At 43.1% G+C, this 15,660-nt stretch overlaps 5 protein-coding genes across 5 annotated transcripts; 3 read left to right on the plus strand and 2 right to left on the minus strand.

Moving 5' to 3' along the window:
* Positions 1-3,350: 3,350 nt before the first annotated feature.
* On the minus strand, positions 3,351-3,743 carry LOC311167156 (histone H2A type 1-D; the record flags this gene model as incomplete). Its single annotated transcript, XM_084227988.1, has 1 exon — positions 3,351-3,743. One exon carries the CDS (start codon positions 3,741-3,743, stop codon positions 3,351-3,353), a length of 393 nt encoding a protein of 130 aa, XP_084084114.1.
* Positions 3,744-4,060: 317 nt separating this feature from the next.
* Positions 4,061-4,443, plus strand: LOC311167161 (histone H2B type 1-C/E/F/G/I; the record flags this gene model as incomplete). Its single annotated transcript, XM_084227993.1, has 1 exon — positions 4,061-4,443. Exon 1 carries the CDS (start codon positions 4,063-4,065, stop codon positions 4,441-4,443), a length of 381 nt encoding a protein of 126 aa, XP_084084119.1. The 5' UTR covers positions 4,061-4,062.
* Positions 4,444-7,454: 3,011 nt separating this feature from the next.
* LOC311167157 (histone H2B type 1-C/E/F/G/I) lies at positions 7,455-7,847 on the minus strand (the record flags this gene model as incomplete). Its single annotated transcript, XM_084227989.1, has 1 exon — positions 7,455-7,847. The coding sequence occupies exon 1, from the start codon at positions 7,833-7,835 to the stop codon at positions 7,455-7,457; it is 381 nt and encodes a 126-aa protein (XP_084084115.1). The 5' UTR covers positions 7,836-7,847.
* A 314-nt stretch (positions 7,848-8,161) lies between these two features.
* LOC311167155 (histone H2A type 1) lies at positions 8,162-8,684 on the plus strand (the record flags this gene model as incomplete). Its single annotated transcript, XM_084227987.1, has 1 exon — positions 8,162-8,684. The coding sequence occupies one exon, from the start codon at positions 8,162-8,164 to the stop codon at positions 8,552-8,554; it is 393 nt and encodes a 130-aa protein (XP_084084113.1). The 3' UTR covers positions 8,555-8,684.
* A 1,015-nt stretch (positions 8,685-9,699) lies between these two features.
* Positions 9,700-10,114, plus strand: LOC311167151 (histone H3.1; the record flags this gene model as incomplete). The annotated part of the gene is made up of 1 exon (XM_084227983.1): positions 9,700-10,114. The coding sequence occupies exon 1, from the start codon at positions 9,704-9,706 to the stop codon at positions 10,112-10,114; it is 411 nt and encodes a 136-aa protein (XP_084084109.1). The 5' UTR covers positions 9,700-9,703.
* Positions 10,115-15,660: the final 5,546 nt, after the last annotated feature.

Consider the following 15,660-nt stretch of genomic DNA (forward strand, 5'->3'; position numbering starts at 1 on the left):
CTGCGCATGCTTGTGCATGACGCGTTGTAATTGGCCTTTGACCCAAATTATTGCTGCCTTTTACTCTGGTTTAATCCTATACTCGGGATGGTGCAACTTTCTTTTCTTTTTAATATTATTTATGAACGTACAATATCATACAAGGTTCAATGTCAGAATGATTTTGGGAATGTCCACTTTCTGATCATTTTATATCTTGCTCTTTATATACGGTGCCAAATTTAGTGAGGACAATTGTTATGTCGTATTTTCTGGGTTCGTAGAGTGGGGCCCTTCGGTTCACTCTGGGAAAGGTTTCATCAGAACTCCCCTTTCAGCAACACTGGCGAATTCCTAGGCAAGTTTCTCCAAGTCACAGAGGTGTTAAAAAAAGGGTAGGTTTATTACAAAGGAGAGAGAAGAATAAAGGACACTTGAGTAGGCACAAACAGGTACAAAGAGCTGCCCTGAAAGGGACACCTTTGCTAATAGAGACACCTGCATGATTGCAGGCATGCAGCCTTGGGAGGACCCTGCCCCTGCTGAGGGAGGTCAATGCAGGGAAGACAGGCATGGTACAGATCTTGGGCAGGCAGGAAGGCTGCTGCTCTGCGGAGGGACACAAAGTTGGCAAAAAGAAGCACCTGCATAGGCACAGGAGGGAAGAAGGGCATTGCTGTCCCCTGCCAGTTCAGAGATTGCGCTGATATAGTCTTCTGTTTGGGAGGGGCTCACTCCTTCATGAAGATGTTTGTCATTGACTTCGAATAAAATATGTAGAATTTGAAGGAGGCCAGATTTTTACAATGGCCCTAAGTCTCCATATCTTCACTTCAGGTCTGTGTCCCTTATAATGCCTACAGCAGTGTGATACCTGCTTGGGTCTTGTGCTTTGTGATCTAGGTTTTGGAGAACTTATTTTCTATAGCTTGGTTAATAGCTTTGTTAATCCCTTCTACCCCCACCCCAGCTCTTGGCATTGTGTGAGCCAAGTTTCTGATACTGTGTACCTCTTTTCCAATTTTTCTATCCTTATCTTCCATCTCTTGTACATTTTTATTTGGTAGTGAGGTAGAAAAGTTTTGTTGAATGCTGTACAAATAATACCAAAGATTTATGACTTCTTGGGCATCAATCATTTTGTTTTAATGTAATTTATCATTACTAACATTTCTTTGTTAAATTGTAAATATTCTAATTCCTTATTTGACCCTCACTTAGCATCTTACCTTTCCCCCCATTCATTGATCTTTATGGTATTTAGTATATATTGTCTGTATTTCCTGAATCATGGTTTTACCTTCGTTAAATAAGGTAAATGGATGTCATGTTGCTGATTAGAATGGAAGTAAGCATTCCAGGAGAGGTGATGGTGGTCCTTTCCCTGTCTTTGCCCTGAGAAATCATCGGTAACCACAATACAAGAAGGTGGAAATTTAAATGACCAAACCAAATCTTTCACTCAAGCCCAAAAATCCAAACTCTGAAACATGAGAATTGTCATTACATGGAGTTTTATTTGTGATGCTGATGGAGGGGGTTGGAAGGATGGGTAGGCACCCTCCTCAAAAGAACTGATTCCTGGAATGGTGGGAGTGCTAGCACTTTATAAGTGTCTAAGGAATGTGAGGGAAGTCAGGGCTTTACATTTGCATGTTGAGGAGGTGCTGGGCAGACTAGGAGATAGGAGTCAAGGTGTTAGACTTACACAGCAAGGTGTTTCCTCTGCAATCACATTTTTCTTTAGATGCCACTGTCAATCCCAGGGGGACACGGAGAAATTTATTAGGTATGCAACACAATTTTCCGAGTTCCTAGGATACAGATGAAGTCAGTAAACAGTTAAATCATAAGAATGGAATAGAGGGTGCAATTCAGTGTTACCAGTTAGTCCTAAATTTTTAGCTTAGTGTTGTTTTTTCTTGTATGAAGGAATGTGGTTACAGAAAGAGCAAACAGGAAGGGCAAATTTTTCATCTTGCACAGACTCATTGAGAACAAGGGAAGGACTCTGGTGGCTGCAGCTCTGAAACCTGTTTGGAAATGTGCAGTTATTCAATTATAGTGAAAGAATGGACTGCATTTTCATTGTCACATCAGAGCCTGGTTTAAAAAACCTGCCTATGTACTGTATAATTATTTTGAGAGATTTACTTTTGTTTGGTTATTAGGGAGTAGTGTCTGTGAATTTACATGTTATCTTTTAAGTTATTAATGATTTCAATGACTATTTCCACTAGGAATTATGTTTAGTTGAATTATGTTTGTAAAAATTATGTTTAGTTGAACAGGTAACCTAAAGGTTATATTATTGTGTCACAAGACAGCTCTTTTTGCTCTAAATGTGTTCTTTTATTTCATTCTTCCTTCTTTTAACAAGGGAGACAAATTTTCCCTTAATCTTTCTGGGTTCTCAGCTGGGGCCTCTGTCACAAAAGAGAGGTTAGTAAGACAAACATTTCATTACCATGCATATTTTAATATACAGGGCAAGAGAAGTAGGAAGCAGTAATGCACAAAGTACTGAGAACTCCAGTTTTTCTAGCATTTTCAATAGAGAACAATGAATTTGTAGTGGAATGACAGAAAAACTTTTAGGGTGGCAAAATGTGGGAATGGGCTGTTATGTACAGTCCTCTGATGCCACACTGGACTAAGCCTGCAGCAGTCTCTAGCACAGAACTTATAGGCTCATATAAAGCAGGGAAAAGGAAAGCGAGCTTTCCTGCTATTGCAGCTCAATTTTCTGCAGTAGGAATTATGTCACAGTGGTATATTTTCAGTTGAGTGTGGCCTACCGATTAGATTGGAAAACACAGATCTCCCTAATCTTTGAAGCCATTTGTTATAACTGTAGTCCTTAGAAGCTCTTTCATTTAGTGTACTTTGTTCTGAAATCAATAGACTGATTGCTGTAACTGATAAAATTTGAAAAGCCCGCTCTGAGATGTTTTATCAGCTTCCCCTTTTCATTGTCATAATTTTAATTTGACAGCAAGCTTAAGTACATAACATATAATTATGTATATACATCTGTACTCATATACCCAAAACCTGTTAACATGACCTTATCATTCTGATATTTACGTAAGACCAGTTATGATTTGTCATGACACAATATTCACATTCCTTACCGTTTTTTTGGTGCAAAGGGTCCCAAGTTTTCCTAAGATTGTGAGAAAAACGAGCAAATTCTTAAACCATCTTGTAGCAATAACTACAATTTTCACTAGTCTATGTAACTTTTAAAACACGAAGCAAGATTTTCAGTTACCCTAAGTCTGTCACATCCAGCATTCCAGCACTTTCGAGAGAAAAGTGGGTGGCTCTGAAAAGAGCCGTTGATTTCCAGAAGTTTGAAGTTCTCAGTCTTACTTGCCCTTGGCCTTGTGGTGGCTCTCGGTCTTCTTGGGCAGCAGCACGGCCTGGATGTTGGGCAGGACGCCGCCCTGCGCGATCGTCACCTTGCCCAGCAGCTTGTTGAGCTCCTCGTCGTTGCGGATGGCCAGCTGCAGGTGGCGCGGGATGATGCGCGTCTTCTTGTTGTCGCGCGCCGCGTTGCCCGCCAGCTCCAGGATCTCGGCCGTCAGGTACTCCAGCACCGCGGCCAGGTACACCGGCGCGCCGGCGCCCACCCGCTCGGAGTAGTTGCCCTTGCGCAGCAGGCGGTGCACGCGGCCCACGGGGAACTGCAGCCCGGCCCGGGAGGAGCGCGTCTTAGCCTTAGCGCGCGCCTTGCCGCCCTGCTTGCCGCGCCCAGACATGATGATAGCAAAAGTAGAAGAGTCACAAAAAAATCTAAACAGAAATAGTCGAAAAGCAGCTGTAAGATGCTAGTTATAGTGCTGGGTGGGAGTGTAAAATAAGAGTTGCGATTGGCTGAAATCGTTTGACTAGCCAACCAATAAAAAATGAGATGTGATGCAATGTAATTTACATATGTGCGTCAGTAATGCATTGTCAAATCAGGGGTGAATAGTCGCAAACACCTTATTTGCATACATCGCCTATAAAAAGGGACGCTCTAAACGTACAGCGACATTACTGAATTTGGTTTCTTTTGTGGGGAGTGTCTGTTTCGGTATGCCTGAGCCGGCCAAGTCCGCGCCCGCGCCCAAGAAGGGCTCCAAGAAGGCGGTGACCAAGGCGCAGAAGAAGGACGGCAAGAAGCGCAAGCGCAGCCGCAAGGAGAGCTACTCGGTGTACGTGTACAAGGTGCTGAAGCAGGTGCACCCCGACACGGGCATCTCGTCCAAGGCCATGGGCATCATGAACTCGTTCGTCAACGACATCTTCGAGCGCATCGCGGGCGAGGCGTCCCGCCTGGCGCACTACAACAAGCGCTCGACCATCACGTCGCGGGAGATCCAGACGGCCGTGCGCCTGCTGCTGCCCGGGGAGCTGGCCAAGCACGCCGTGTCCGAGGGCACCAAGGCCGTCACCAAGTACACCAGCTCCAAGTGAGCGCGCTCCTCTTTCCAGCTTAGACAACCCCAAAGGCTCTTTTCAGAGCCACTTCCTTTTTCTTTGAAGAGTTGTAATGACTTGGGTGTAATTGCCGAGTGACAGATTTTTTTGCTTCTCCAGTGAATATTAAAATGGGAGGTGGGTGGTAATACACCGCACCAAAAATGCAGGCCTTTCACTGAAAGCAAAATACCTTCATTATGGCTATTTCTTGCTGTCGCCCACTTTGGCTACAAGGCTGGCCAAAATGATGACATTGAAGTTTCACTTAACTGTTCTGAAGTAACTGAAGGGAGTTTGCAGTATTGCTTTAATGGTTTCTTTATAAGATAGTTAACTTTTTCATTACCATATTTTAAATATCCATTAAGATCAATTGCTTATAACTGATGTAAATACTAAGGAATTGGACAATAAAAGTGCTTGAAAACTGAACACTTGACTCCAAAATGGAGGCATTTAATTTTATTAAGAACTTCACAAGACTTAACTTATCAAAGGTTAGATCACTGGCAAAATAGTGATACGTGATATTGGAAGTCCAGGAAACACACCCTTAAGCTATGTTGCTTCTTTAAAATTGTTATCTTCCTTTAAATTTTTATTTTCCAGTAGAGTTTCAAGTATTGTATTTAAATATTTCATCACCAAAAAAAAAATTTTAAAGAAAAATAATCATGTCACCCCGGGTCCTATTTTGTGTACTCAAGCAAACACACTGAAATTTCACTCTTTTGTTCCTATAATTATTAAGCTACTTTAGGTTATAAAATGTCATGAATGGTGTCCTGTGTGGAATAATGAAAAAATATAGAGCATGTATTTAGGATTTCAAACTAGGTGTGAATACTGTTTTCTGTAGTCTTGTGTAATTTTTTTTTATGAATAGAAACCTCCTACACAACACCAAAATGCATGCAAGCACATGCACAGACAACATAAATATACAAATATTGAAACAAAAATATGTAAAGAACAAAAGCATCATCGTGAAAATGTAAGTGTAAAACCTAAAATACCAGATACTTACATATATGAGTATATGCATTGATATAAATATCTAACTTTATTTCTGTAGTCTCATGTATCTAACCAAGGTCCATAAACCTGTCAGGGTAGTACATGGGCTCCTTGAAATAATGTGCAAATGATGTGTCCATATGCTTTTCCACTTCCCAGAGAAAAAGTATGTAGTTTTTGATCATGCTCTGAAAATACTGTGCCACCCTTAGATAGAGTTAATGCCACCCTTATGTTCACCTCAAATCACTGGGAATGTTTGGCTATACAACTAGGGCAATTAAGTTTGCAGATGACATTAAAGATGCCAGTCAGTTGACTTAAAAATAGGGAGACTACCTTGAATTTCAGAACAAATCCAGTGTGAACACATGGGACCTTAACAATGCAAGAAGACACAACACAGAAACAAGAGGAAAGAAGGCAGCCTCAGGATTTGGCTTGAAATTGCTAGCTTTGAAAGTCAAGGAAAAGGGCCCCCAGCCAAAGAGGTAAGGGTTTCCAGTAGCTGAAAAAGGCAAGGAAATATATCCACTACTTTTGATTTTCCATCAATGAGGTTTTTGTTGTTTTGCGTGGAAGTACTGTGGTGTAGGTGGGGGCGTGATGAGTGGAAAAGGATTCGCCAGAGACAGTGGGGAGCAGAACAAGTACTGAAATACTGCTCAGGGGAGGAACAGGCAAAAGACAGGTCTGCTGCTCTATATTGTGGGTTGCCTCCCAGGCCTGGTATCCAACTCAGGCAATAGCAGTGATAGACTGTGACTTAACCCCTAGGCCACTAGGCAGGCCCTCAGTGAGATTCTTGTCAAAACCACAAGCTCCAGAATATAAAATTATGTCTTATTTTAAGCCACTAAGTTCCTGATGATTTTCTGTTATATACATTTTAAATTTAAAGGTGTATTACAAAAAATTATTATACATGTAAATTCTTTGTAATTCTGGCCTCATGAAATTTTGAAATTGCTCTTATTTTAACAGCAATTTACTTAAAAAAACAATATCTAGGGTATCTTGTTTTAACAGGAGAAAAAGTCTAATTTCATAGACCAACCTTCCTCTACTTGTGTATATTACTGCTTTAATATTTCAAGTTTGCACTAATTATTTGTAAATATAGGACTATTGGGAAAATATACCTCAGAGCATCGTAACTTCATGAATTGTAAATTCCTCGATGTTTATTTTTATAGCAATTAATGCACTTTCACAGATGTGTAAAGGTTGAGTTGATTTTAACACTCCCATTTTGTAAGCAAAAGAATATGAAAAGCAAAGTTTTTTACTTGGCAGAACTGACTTCAGCCAAGGTCTTCTAGCGCTGCTTACACAAAGATTTCTATAAACCACATTTATAGATTTCTAAACACTTCAGAGAGTGATCCACACAGAATGCCTCACTCAGCATAAGGTACATTTCTTTTACTGGCAAGCCATCTTACCCAGTTTCCACTTAGTCCCAAATCAGCACAAAAGGCTTGCTAGGGAGGGAGGTCTCCATCACAGACTAATATGCTGCTCTCAAACTAAATTCCCAGTAAGAATTACCTGACATGACTACTCGAGAAGTGATGCTAAACAAAAGCAAATAAACTATATACTTTCAAGTAAGAACTTGGGAATGGGTCAACTCAGAAGACTAGGGTGTAAAGCTTCAGGAATGGAATCCCAGCAACCAAAATAAAGCTGGGATTAGAATCATTTGCTACGTGGCTGATGGCCCCTGCAAGTTAATTGTAATATAATTCTGGATTTGAACACCAATCTGCTTACTTTACAAAATGCAAAGATCGTCAAATATCTTAAAAAAATAAATCTACTGAGCATATTACCCTGTTCGCTCCATAATGAACTAAATGCCGTTGTCTAGACACAATTCCAGAACTAAAACAAGCAATAAACTGCATTACAGACTCTCCAGATGAAAAAGAAAGTGGCTCTGAAAAGAGCCTTTGGGGTTGTCTAAGCTGGAAAGAGGAGCGCGCTCACTTGGAGCTGGTGTACTTGGTGACGGCCTTGGTGCCCTCGGACACGGCGTGCTTGGCCAGCTCCCCGGGCAGCAGCAGGCGCACGGCCGTCTGGATCTCCCGCGACGTGATGGTCGAGCGCTTGTTGTAGTGCGCCAGGCGGGACGCCTCGCCCGCGATGCGCTCGAAGATGTCGTTGACGAACGAGTTCATGATGCCCATGGCCTTGGACGAGATGCCCGTGTCGGGGTGCACCTGCTTCAGCACCTTGTACACGTACACCGAGTAGCTCTCCTTGCGGCTGCGCTTGCGCTTCTTGCCGTCCTTCTTCTGCGCCTTGGTCACCGCCTTCTTGGAGCCCTTCTTGGGCGCGGGCGCGGACTTGGCCGGCTCAGGCATCACGAACACAAGACGAGCTGCACAGCAAGGAAGAAATGGTACAAGATTTGGTCTCTGCGTACATATATTTGTAGAGCTCCTACGCAAAGTGGATGTTAAAGATCTCGGGCTTTCATTGGATGAGGTGTCTCTCGTTGAAAGGCGTTATGCAAATTATGTGATTCTAGTTCTACTTTGTAATTGGTTGAAATAGCAAAGATTATATTAGCCAATCAAACAGCGGGATTTACAATGCTGCTTGCAAGTATAATTACCTCTCGTTTTGTACGTAGACCTGTGTGTTGGTGTTTCTCTCTCTTTTCTACTCTTTCTTAGTTGTCTTTGAAATGTCCGGACGCGGCAAGCAGGGCGGCAAGGCGCGCGCCAAGGCCAAGACGCGCTCGTCGCGGGCCGGACTGCAGTTCCCCGTGGGCCGCGTGCACCGCCTGCTCCGCAAGGGCAACTACGCGGAGCGCGTGGGCGCCGGCGCGCCGGTGTACCTGGCCGCGGTGCTGGAGTACCTGACAGCCGAGATCCTGGAGCTGGCGGGCAACGCGGCGCGCGACAACAAGAAGACGCGCATCATCCCGCGCCACCTGCAGCTGGCCATCCGCAACGACGAGGAGCTCAACAAGCTGCTGGGCAAGGTGACGATCGCGCAGGGCGGCGTCCTGCCCAACATCCAGGCTGTGCTGCTGCCCAAGAAGACCGAGAGCCACCACAAGGCCAAGGGGAAGTAAATCGGAAATTGGGAGAATCTTAGCATTTAATATTATTACCCAAAGGCTCTTTTCAGAGCCACCCACACATTCATGAAAAGGGCTTGCATTTTAGTGTTATTAGTTTGTGCAAGATGAAATGGGAGTGATACTCCTTTTCATTTTTTATGCTAATTAATACCACCAGAGTTAGTGTCAGAAGTTTCTGACCAATTTAATATTTAAGTGTACCTGGGTCTCAGACTTGATTTATCAGAGAGAGAGAGTGGGAATACTAGTTAGGCCACTGAAGGTGGAAATCTAGTTTGACCTAGAGAGCAGTTAAGTCACACACTTAAAATATTTCTTGAAAGGGGTTATTTTGCATCCCAAGGTCATTAAAACTAAAACCAATCATTTAAAAAAAAATTACCTGAGTCCTATCAATTCTAGCTAGGATTACAATAATACATTGCCTGTAATTGTTGAAAAAGACCTTAAAGCAGGATTCAGCAGATACCCTGATGAACGTAATAATCTTATACCTTTTTCAAGGGTAGGTATTGCTTACGGTTGTTTTCACACAAACTCCGCTTGGAATTGCAATAGAGTGGTGTGCTTTTATCTGAGGATGTTAGCTATTGAACACTAAATATGTGGGGAATTCAGATAATGGTCACGATGCATGTAGGATGTCTTAACGTAAAACGTCTGGGTTTATGCCGAGAACAAAAGGAGTTGAAATGAGCCTTCCTAAGGTTGCGTAAGCATAAAACTATCTCTTAGCCAATCACATTTAGCCCGCGCTTTTTTAAAAAAAAAATCAACAGAAAGCTTTGGGCGCTAATATTTAAATTTTTTATTTACTAGCGCTATCATTGTAATTATTTGAATTCATTCAGTTAAGGAAAATCAAAGGGCATTGTAATAATGCCCTTAAAGAAAGTAGAGGCAAGAAAGCTTTATAAACCTAGCAATTAAGCGGGTGGGTTGCAGGGAGATGTTAATTTTGGGGCTAAATTCACTGAAGACTCATGTGATCGGGAAGTGAAAGTCGCTACCAATGTCTGCATTGCGAGCCGTAGATGAACAGATGCCCTGTCCAATCAGAACGGGACTCTCTTTATATATACTGACAGTGTTGGCGGATTTTCATTTTTCCATCCGTTAACTGCTCCAAGGAAGGTAAGCATGGCTCGCACCAAGCAGACCGCTCGCAAGTCCACCGGCGGCAAGGCGCCCCGCAAGCAGCTGGCCACCAAGGCGGCCCGCAAGAGCGCGCCGGCCACGGGCGGCGTGAAGAAGCCCCACCGCTACCGGCCGGGCACCGTGGCGCTGCGCGAGATCCGCCGCTACCAGAAGTCCACCGAGCTGCTGATCCGCAAGCTGCCGTTCCAGCGGCTGGTGCGCGAGATCGCGCAGGACTTCAAGACCGACCTGCGCTTCCAGAGCTCGGCCGTGATGGCGCTGCAGGAGGCGTGCGAGGCCTACCTGGTGGGGCTGTTCGAGGACACCAACCTGTGCGCCATCCACGCCAAGCGCGTCACCATCATGCCCAAGGACATCCAGCTGGCGCGCCGCATCCGCGGGGAGCGCGCTTAAGGTGCCTTTCCGAGTAACAGCAAAAACCTAAAGGCTCTTTTCAGAGCCAACTACTTTTTCCGTGAAAGACTGCTGAACTGTTAAATATTAACCCACTCCCATTCTTAGTGCTCCCTTTGCCGCTATGTGATGCAAATTCCTTTGTAAGATTAGCTGGGTGGGTTTCACTTTCTTTCTGGAGGACTTTTTCGCCACGGCTGCCTTGGCCTAGGGGTGTGGGCTTTGTATGAACTTTTACCCGCCTTTGGTTTCGCTGCTTTCCCCTTTTTCGGCTTGTCGCCGCCTCAGGCTTCCTTGCCTCCTTCGGGGTCTTTTTGGATACTTACTCGGGTCTTTGGGTTCTAGCAGCCTTCTTGGGTTTGGCCGCGCCCGCCTTCTTGGGCTTGGCGTCCCCGGCGGCCGCCTTCTTGTTGAGCTTGAAGGAGCCCGAGGCGCCGGTGCCCTTGGTCTGCACCAGGGTGCCCTTGCTCACCAGGCTCTTGAGGCCGAGCTTGATGCGGCTGTTCTCCACGTCGTAGGCCGCGGCCACCAGCGTCGTTGTGCTCTCTCGCTGCCACCAGCGGGTTTGCGGGCTTTTTTCTTTTTTATTGGCGTTTTTCCCGTGGGAGGAGCAGGAGGCGTGACAGGCGCGGTTTCAGACATAAGAATTTGGACACCTAACAGCAAAAATAAAATTAAACAGTCTCGGAGAAAAGCTGCCAGGCCCAGCTGTGTCTATTTATAGACACACATCGACGCTGTGAGCTGAGCCCCCAGCTCATTTCTCCTGTTTGTCTGCAATTTAGTCAGTTTTGTCCTGGAGTTGTGTTTGTCATATCTTCTAGGAAAGCCATAAAACTAAACTTCCCTGTGGAAGAATCACATCAGTTGTATTCTACGAGCCAGGACTACTTAGGATCTGAGATCTTCATGGTTTCTTTCTCCGGTTTTTATCCCATCAGGCAGCATATTACAAAAGTCCTATACACAGAGATTCATGGGTCAGAGAGACCACTTGAATTTGGTTTAAAATATAAAATATACGGTTTGTGCCTTCAACAGCTTGCTCTCTAGTAATATACTATAGATTCTTGGCTTTTCATATGTTTAACGATTATTTGATTCTCCCTGAGATTTATCCAAAAATTTATTTTATATGAAGAGAAATAACACGCTCTTTTCTAGACTTATCTCCAGGACAGTTAAAGATGCTTGAAAGAACATCTATTTCTGATTCTAGAAAAATCATTATTTTGTCTGGAAAAAAACTAACATAGTTTTTTTTTTTTTTTGTGACTGTTGGAGAGTTATTTTTTTTTGTATTTCAAGCATTCAAATTGGCGAGAAGAATGAGAAATGCAGTGATCAAGTATCCTCTTGACATTATAGGTGGGCCTGTGTTGCAACTACTGTTGGCAGAGGAGATCAAGCCAAAGATATAAGATAGCATTGGATCTCTATATGGGCATAAGGAAATTATTTTATTTACATTGATTTTATGGGGGAGGGTCAGTTATTAAAATCTTCACAAGCTGATGGATTACAGAGGCCTGTCATGCTCAGTTAAGTTGAACTTCGCCAAAATATTCAGGTAACAGAACCAAAGAATATACAAAAGCAACACACAAAATATAGGATTTCCTTAAAAGGGAATATACAAAGCAAGCATGTTTTTTATTCACTACATTTCTTATTTAAGCAAGGACATTTTTTATAGGGAACACTATAACTTATGATTAATATTGAGTAGGTAATAGATTGCTGGTAGAAGATGACAATTTGATTTTATTATGTGCTCTATTATAGGTTTGTCTTTAAAATAGTATATTTATTTTGAAGCTTGTGCAAGTCTGTGTTTCACTAGGATTATGAAAATGAGACCTGCTGGGGATAGAGGAAAGTCCAAGAAGTGAGGGTTTCATCAGAATCAACACATGACTACTTCATGTAGCACATGGCCGGAGGCCACCTCCGACAAACTGGGTGTCAGGGGTTCAGAAGGATGGGATGGCGTCGGCAATATGGGGGTTGAGGGAAACTAGGAGACACAGACTCAGTCTGGTGCAAGTATCTCCAGAGCTGAGAGTCTCAGCGGGTCTTTATTTATATATTAAGGCAAGCAGTGACATTATATCAACATATACATAGAAACAAAGCAGGGACAATCGGTACATTCCTTTCCCATGGACATCTGGCTTCTATGTGCTCTCAGAAAAAAGGTGAGCTTTCAGGTTATTAGATAAAAGAAACCTTAACCTTATACTAGAACTCATTATTTCAGCTTCATCAATCACCTAAGAGTTGATAATCATCATTGCATTCCTATCCTCTAAAGTCAAAACATCAAAAGACTCTACTGTCTATATGGTCTCCAGCTGAAGACCAGCCGCTTTCCTGTTTTCTGGTTATCAATTAACAGGACCTTTCTGCCTAAAGACTTAACACAATCAGCTTCATGAATCATTAAAAGGGCTTCTTTAAGAAACTCCTAGAAAAGGTAAAAGAAAAATTTATGGCTCCCCTGGGCCACTTATCAGTCATGTTCATGTTCAACAAATTATTTCCCATGTTAGGCCAATTTAGTGTTTAATTTTTAAAGTTAATTCTTCGTGCCTATTACTTACAGTATTCGTATAACTTAATGCCCAATGTACTTATCCAAGAAGTTTTGCTTTTTATAACCAAGAACAAAAAAATAAATAAAAGGGATGTTTGCAGATTAATCTTGGGCCCCAAGGTGTGGGGAACAATGGATCTTCAGCCACCCGGTGTGAGGCTCTTTATAAATCTTCAGCCCCAGGGTTTGAGGCTCTTTCATTTTCCAGCAATTTATCTGGCTGGGCTATCAAGGCCCCCTGCAGCACATTCAACTAAAACATGAAAATATTAAGTTAATAAAAATTAAAAACATGATTTTGAGCTGAGAAAATATATCAGATCAATGTAAATCATTTCTTCATTGTATAGTCACTTGTTATAGAGCTTATATATTCCTAATATGAAAATGGTTTTGACTCAATTAGTTTTTTTCAGCATTAATAAAAGCATTAATAAAAGAAGTGCTTTCTCTTTATCTTCTAATTGTAGCTCATGATCTTGGTGCTGCCCCTTTCACCCTCCTGAGTTTGTGAGTTCTACCTTTAGGTCGATAACTCTGAAGTCTCTGTTTCAGGTATGTCCGCTTGTCTAGATCAAACTTGCATTTCTAGATTTTTTTCTGGACATCTATTTTTACATTTACTTATATACCAGACTCTCAACATGAGAGTCTCATCCATGTTTGGAGAATTCTTCCTCAATTCATCTCTCCTCTTGTATTTTTCCCATCATGGTTATAATCCTGGCTCTTCTATTTCTTATCTGGATTATTTATTCTTATAGTCTTTTTATGACTCTTACTTTTTTTTAAAAAAGATTTATTTATGCATAGAAGAGCTGGGGTATAGGCCAGAGATGTGGGGTGGGGGGACAGGGAGTGGGTGAGAGGATTCACCCGAGACAAAGTGGGGAACAGAACATGCAGGCTGACTGAAATACACTGCTGAGGGGAGCAGCGAGCAATACAGGAGAGGTCTGCTGCACCATGTGGGTGTCTCTCTGGCTGGCCAGGGATCGAACTCGTGCTGCAGAGGCTGCGGATTTCCTCATAGTGCGGTGCTTAACCCCTTGTGCCACCAGGGAGGCCCTATGTCTCCTTTATAATTCATTTTATTGATTGTTCTTAATGGATCATTCTTCCAAATCATCTTCAGATGTAGATAGTCCATCTTCCTGTAGCTTTCTCACTTCAGAACACCACCACTATCTACACAAGGAAACTTTAAAAGTTTTGAAGTTGTGAAAAAAAAAATGAGCACATAAAAATATATGCATTCAGTCTTTTATCTTTTGTTAAATCACTATTCTGGCTCGGTGGCTTAATAGAACAAGCAAACACACTGACTTGCATTTGAGTCTGGTTTTGCTATTTGCTGATGAGAAAATATATTATTGAGCAAATGAATATAATAGATTCCAGCAGAACTTCCAGCCCAGGTGCAATGAACATTCCAATGCAGGTGATGGAGGAACAAAATAGCAAGACTGGAAAGGAGGCCTCACAAGACTAAAGCCTGACTCACACAAGGAGGTGGGGGTGGAGAGGAATAACTTGACCATTAACCCAGCTGTAGAGGTCGGACCCTTAGGCACCAGTGCCTTATCACAAGGCCTGAGACCCAAGCAGGATCAATGCTATAAGGAGTGGAGCTCAGACCTAGAAGTGAGGACAACAATTTTAAAGATAAGCAGGAAAAAACCTAGGATTGTTTTAAGTTTCTGTTTGTCCCAAACCAGGCAGGGAACCAGTTTCCTTAAGAAAAAAGAACACCTTATTTACAGACCATGAGGACAAGAGAGGCAACAGATCTCTTACCTTGTCTTTCACCCAATGAAACATCCTACATAGCCTGTTAGTAAGACCAGAGTCTCAAAATTGCCTGAAAGAGTGGGGGCAGCCCCAGAGAGAGTGGGTGCAATTGTTAGGGGGAAAGGATGTCCTGAGCTAATTCCATGCAGGCTTTGTGGACTCCATCCCCACTCCAGACCAAAGCCATCAGGACATTGGGAAAGACAAATCCCGTCACCACCAAAGGGAAGGTGGCTGGGACCTGAGGGTGGAGTTAAGCAGCCAGGTTGGGTATAAAAACCAAACACGTGGGCCTTGGGGTCGCTCGCTCTCTCGCTTGCCTCCTGGCTTCACGGCTCCTGGCTCTCGGCTAGCTCTCAGAGTGCCATTTGGGATTCCAGATCAGCAGATCAGGTAGGATGCATTTAAGACTTTATCTCCCACTTTTCTCCTTGAGTTGTACATTTCCTCCTTTGCCCTTCCCTTGTAAATAAACCTTTTATTAACCTTTCATGTGTGCCTGCAGTGGAGTATTGATAAGTCCTTTTAAGCGCGTGGATGAGGACCCACAGTCAGCAACCCGTTTTGTATCAGGGCTGCCCTGTAACACAACCATGGGCGTACCCCCAGGGATAGTGTGAGGGCAGCCACGGGTATACCCCCAGAGATTCTGGTCAGGGGGTGAATGATGGAGGATAAGGGTGCCTGGGATTCAGAGTTAATTGGAGGCTCAGGATTTGTGGATGGATGAGGTCTGGCAAGTAAAGGATCATCTAGGATATCTATACAATTCTCCCTTTTCGGGCCTAAGGAGTCAGGTTTGGCCAGACATATCTGACAAGCTTTGTTTAAATTTGAGTCCTGTTGTAGAGCCATGAAGGCCAACACATATGGGACCTCAATCCATTTATCATTGTTTCTACAAAACAAATCTAATTGTAGAAGGGTGGTATAGTTCAAGGATCCATTAATCGGCCATGTCTCTTGGCCTTGTAGCTTGTAAAGAGGCTAGGCTGAATTACAATAATGGATTAAGGTCTTTTTTCTTAAATCCTTAAGGAGGCCTAATTCCTTTCTACGGTTTAAGAGACAACCCAGAGAGTCCGCGGGAATGGAGTGAACAGACCCCATCCACGGATGAGTGCCTGAAAGAGAGGTTGAACCTGTCAGAATGGGGGTA

This window comes from Talpa europaea (assembly GCF_964194135.1).
Source record: "Talpa europaea genome assembly, chromosome: 2".
NCBI classification, from domain to species: Eukaryota; Metazoa; Chordata; class Mammalia; order Eulipotyphla; family Talpidae; genus Talpa; species Talpa europaea.